Source organism: Colobus angolensis, unplaced genomic scaffold (genome assembly GCF_000951035.1).
Source record: "Colobus angolensis palliatus isolate OR3802 unplaced genomic scaffold, Cang.pa_1.0 Scaffold190, whole genome shotgun sequence".
Classification (NCBI taxonomy): domain Eukaryota; kingdom Metazoa; phylum Chordata; class Mammalia; order Primates; family Cercopithecidae; genus Colobus; species Colobus angolensis.
In genome coordinates, this window is record NW_012115044.1 from 2,869,211 (window position 1) to 2,873,976 (window position 4,766).

At 38.0% G+C, this 4,766-nt stretch overlaps 1 protein-coding gene across 3 annotated transcripts in view; it reads right to left on the reverse strand.

The window, feature by feature from the left end:
* Positions 1-4,766, reverse strand: part of LSAMP (limbic system-associated membrane protein) — a 673,240-nt gene that overhangs the window by 37,057 nt on the left and 631,417 nt on the right. For all 3 annotated transcript variants that reach the window (XM_011940607.1, XM_011940608.1, XM_011940609.1), the window contains 2 exons: positions 2,849-2,969; positions 2,236-2,384 (listed from right to left, as the gene is read on the reverse strand). In XM_011940607.1, coding sequence (XP_011795997.1) covers positions 2,236-2,384; positions 2,849-2,969 — 270 coding nt within the window. The remainder of the gene's footprint in view (positions 1-2,235; positions 2,385-2,848; positions 2,970-4,766) is intronic.

A 4,766-nucleotide genomic window follows, 5' to 3' on the forward strand; every position in this document is an offset into this window, starting at 1 on the left:
AATAGTTCCTTTTTTATCTCAAAGCCTAATGATCTTTCATATTCTATTTTTCAGTAAGGATTATACCTCCTAACTTTCCCGTAAAAGTGGGACATCTATTCTAAACCAAATGCTGATGCATGTGATGCCTCTGCATGCTGCCAAAGACACAACTATGGTAGTGCCTATGAGGGACCACCAGGAAGTACTACATCATTAATCACTGCACCACACAATCCTCAAATGTATAATGGAGGGTGACTTCTACTAAATCATAAAGGGCAGTGTGATAGGATGCACTGATTATTCCCTGATTTTCAGCTTACAAACAGAAACTCTGTAAGATTTTTGACATTTCTCAATTTTACTGGGTTAAGGGCATTGGTATTGTAGGGCTTGATGTTACCTTCCATGACCTCTAGCAGGATCTCATTGCCTTTGACCTAGTCTATGCTCACTTTCCCTCCTCCCTCAAGTATTCCATCCTTCCAGCCTCTTTCCCTTTCCTCTCTCTCAGGCTATAGGTGATATTTTATTTATTATTTGAAATATATCATTAGCATAGTTCTTAGTCTAGGTTAAATAGAAAGAAAATATACTTTAATGCAAATGTATAATTGCTCGCTTTCTGTAACTCATCCAGTTGTTCTATCTTCTCTTTACTAATCTCTAAACAACCTTCTTTTTAAGTGTTTAAGTGTATGTTGTTCTACTTAGCCAGGTCAACTTAGACTTGGTAAATCTTAAATTCCCAGTTGAGGCTGGCTTCCCCCTGCTAGCATTTATGGAATCCTTAATGTTAGGAATGAATCAGGTAACTACAGTTCTTAAGAAGTATATTCTCAAATGTCTTAGGAATATTGATGTCTCTAGTTGAGGCAAAGAATACTGATGTTTGGTCTTTGGAGACAAGTAAACATGTTGTGAATTTTAAACTTCGTGTGGAGGCAGCATTTGTATAATTGTATCTCATCAAACTGTCACAGACTGAAGTCAATGAGAGTTATGAATGAGAAACTAAAGGCCAAAGTTAGAGTCATTTGTGGTTGTTGCTTTTATAAATGGAGTTGGATCTTAAACAGTTTTAAAATGGCTTTAACACTACATTTCAAGAGAACTCTCACTTAAATTGATTTTTTTCTAAAAATATTTTTTTCTCGAAGGCTCATCTAAATGGAATATAGCAAGATAGAAACATTTCTTCTGGTCATAGTATTTCCTGTTTTTCCAATAGAATCTGTGCAGAAAAAGAACAACTTAGTGGTTTGTTATTCCAAAATAATAACAGTACTTATTTTGGACTTTTCCCTTTAGTCCAAATGAACTTTCTGATTCAGCGTGAGCTAACTTTTTGATTTGTTTTGCTTATTCTGATAAATGTGTCTCTATTCCAAATGTTATCATTTTCTTGTGACTCCATTTAGCATCCTTCTGTTTCTCAGAGGGTATCTTCTTCTGTGCTCATAGTCACCTGCCCAACAAAGCTGGGAGTGAGAGACTTGACTCTAACTTGCTGCTAAAGAGCAGGACTTCAAGGTGGAGTCTCCTATTAACATCAGTGACTTTAGAATGACTGCGCCCTCCTTGGTATACTTTCAGGATCTTCTCTGGTCTTCAGAAATGTTCCCCTTTCCTACCATTCCATCTCTGTTCCAAAAATATATCAGAAAAGTAATGTCTCTTACTGTCTTACAGAAAACTTTCTGCAACCATTTTTCCTCCTTTAGATTTTACGTTTTAATCATTTATTCCCCCTTCCTCTTGTGTTGTTAAAAATGTACTTTCTTTTTCCAGCCTCTCCCTTCTCTCAGCACCTTATCTATTCTCACTGAATATTTCTTCCTCAATCACTCTTATCACTGCCTTCAACACACACACACACACACACACTGTTATCCATTTCCAGGCTTTTACGTCACCTCTGCTTCTTAAAGGACCACTGCCAAAGAGACTTGTGTTCTCTGAATATTATTTCAGCTTAACCAGGAAAAAACAAAACAAAACAAAAAAAACAAAAACTAAGGAAAACGAACAACAAGGCAGTTATCAGAAGTAAGAAAGACTATAGAGAGAAGTTGCTCCATTTATAAATCTCTCCTATGCACAGGGACTGAGAACCTTGCATTTTTGTTTCAGTGCATATATCCTTATTTGTGTTTAAGTGAACCTTTAATAGATAAGGGAATGGTTTTCACGTTTTTCATGTGAAAAGTCAATTTAATTCCACCAAATTGGGCCCTGCTTTGGCATACTTACTGAAAAGGACTAGGCTGGCATTGGTGACCCCCAGCTTGTTGGCAGCCACGCAGGTGTAGTTGCCATAGTGCTCCTCAGTGACATTGGTCACCGTCAGGGAAGACTGGCCCTCCGTGCTCTTAATCTCAAGACCATTGGCACTATTTATCCTAAGAGTTCAAAAACAGAAGAATAGAAAGGAACACTGGTGAAGGTTTTAGCTTAGGAATTCTTTCCCTAACCTGACACTGGAGGAAAAGGAGAGAAAGGAAGTAGCTAGGATTTGTGGTTCCATGCCCAATTCCTATTTTAATTGTGCAATGCCATATTATCAGAATCAATGTCCATCAACAGAGAAAACTAGGGGATGGGTTTGAGTTTCTGTTATAGGCAAGAAAGACATGCAGGTGAAAGCTACCCGTTGAACTGTTTTCATATTTTACCTGACTGCTTTTGGGCTTCAGCTTAAGAGCTACAGGCCCCAAAGAATTTGATAAGAGATATTAAAAAGGAAGAGTATGAGAATATAGTTCTACACAATTACAACTGGCTTGGCTTTGGCTTTGTTGTGGGGCTTCCGGTGTCCCCAGGCCCATGCAGTGGAGTCACGGGGGATGATAGGTTTGGCACATACCTAGTGTCATCCCGGTACCACTCAAAGTCAGGTGCAGGCACGGCCGAGGCCTCACATTTGAGTGAAGCTTGTCGTCCTGTGGTGGCTTCATTGCTCTTGGATTCTGTGATAGTGGGAGGATCTGTAGGAAGGACAGGCACACACATTTATATGAGGGTCGGGGTGCTTAGAATTTCTATTCAGGAAGGAATGAAGAAGGACAGTCTGATTAGAGAGAGGCAGGAAGGGAGCCATCTTAAAGCTCCATTTGTATGAATTGTATCATCAGCTGAATGGGGTTGATCACCAAAAAACTAAATAAAAATAAGAGATAATTAATGAAAACATAGACTTGGTTTACTTAAATGAGACACTTAGCAGGGTTTTGTGGAAATGGAATCTAGAATTTCTTTATCCCTCCTCCAATAGGTCATGGTATACAATTATAGATTATAAATATTTGTATAGCTTTTTCTTTTTATAAATGAAGCAATGATACCAAAGGACTTAGGAATCTCAACATATAGTTTGACCATTTTTCTTTCTCTGCTTGTCATTATAGTTTGAGATGGCCTTGAGGAGTCTGATGAAAATAATAGCCAGCTAAAGCCTTTCCAACGCAAGTTTGGTCTGATACTGTTGCAGGATTCAGAAACAAACAAACAAACAAACAAACAAACAAAACTAATATTAGGTGATTACCTTCTTTTCTTTAATGTGTTCCCTTATCACCACAACCCAGGTAAATTTAGCTTTTATGTGTGGGGGTATGGTATAAAGCCTATCCTGGTACATAGAAGACTTACTGGTATATCAGCCTTCTATTCTCTCTGGCAGTTGGGCCCTTGATTTTTATGCCCAGGAATGGGTCTACAAAACTATCGCAGGCTTGAAATCAGCTGGGAAACACATTTGACACTCTAATTTTCCATGACTCATTCAAACAGTCCTACGAGGATGGAAAGAGTGTTTGCATGTCCACTTGACTGTGTTAGGATTGTAGACTCAGCCTCCTGCACCGGATGATGCTGTGTTTGTGCAGGTTATGGGCCTTCAAGGAGAGAAGGCCTTTCCTGTCCAAAGGTTGTTTGCCAGAAAATGGCAACTTGGCTATGTACACATGGGAAAAACAGACCCAGACACTCTGTTTAGACTCTGTAGAGGAAAAAGCTCATTTAGGAAAATTAGTAAAGTGAACGTTAGTGGGTAAACTCATTTAAACCCTGCCCTGTGGCACCTGGTCTATCTTCCTTATTTCTGATTTTTTTTTTAATATTAAAAAGCTATTGCCTAAGTGTTCTACTTATAGAAGACTGTAATACTCTAAGTTTAAAAGAATGTACAAGAAAGCATCTGAATTGTCTTCAATTTCCTTTTTGATTTTACTTTCCCATAAGCTTAGACATTTTTAAATCACTGTCAGAGTTAGAGCACATTTGAATAAACACTTGTATGTAAACAGGCATGCTAAATGGGGTTTTGTTGTCTTACTGCTGCTGGTATTGTTTTGCTTTAGACTTACTGCCTTATTTCCGTATAAGCACTAAATGGGAAGATGCTGTAGTAAAACGAACCCTGGATTGGAAACTAGGAGTCCTGGGATTTAGTTTGAGTTTGGCTGTTTGGACTTCCCATCACACATTTTCTTTCTGGGCCTTGGTTTTATTACCTATAAAATGAGGGGATCCTATTTTAATGATTTATAGCATCTTTTCCAACTGTAAACTATCCCAATTCTAGTTAAAACTGCTCATTCTTTACAAATGGGTGGTTGGCATCATTATGATCCAAGCGTATTTTCAAACCCTTAACTAATTTAACTCTTAAATTGCTAACTTTCCAAATTACTCATTTATCTATTCCATGGTTTAAGAACCAGAATTAGCAGTCGAGAAGAGGAAATCTGAGGTCTGATTTTGACTCTACTCTTTTTTTTTTT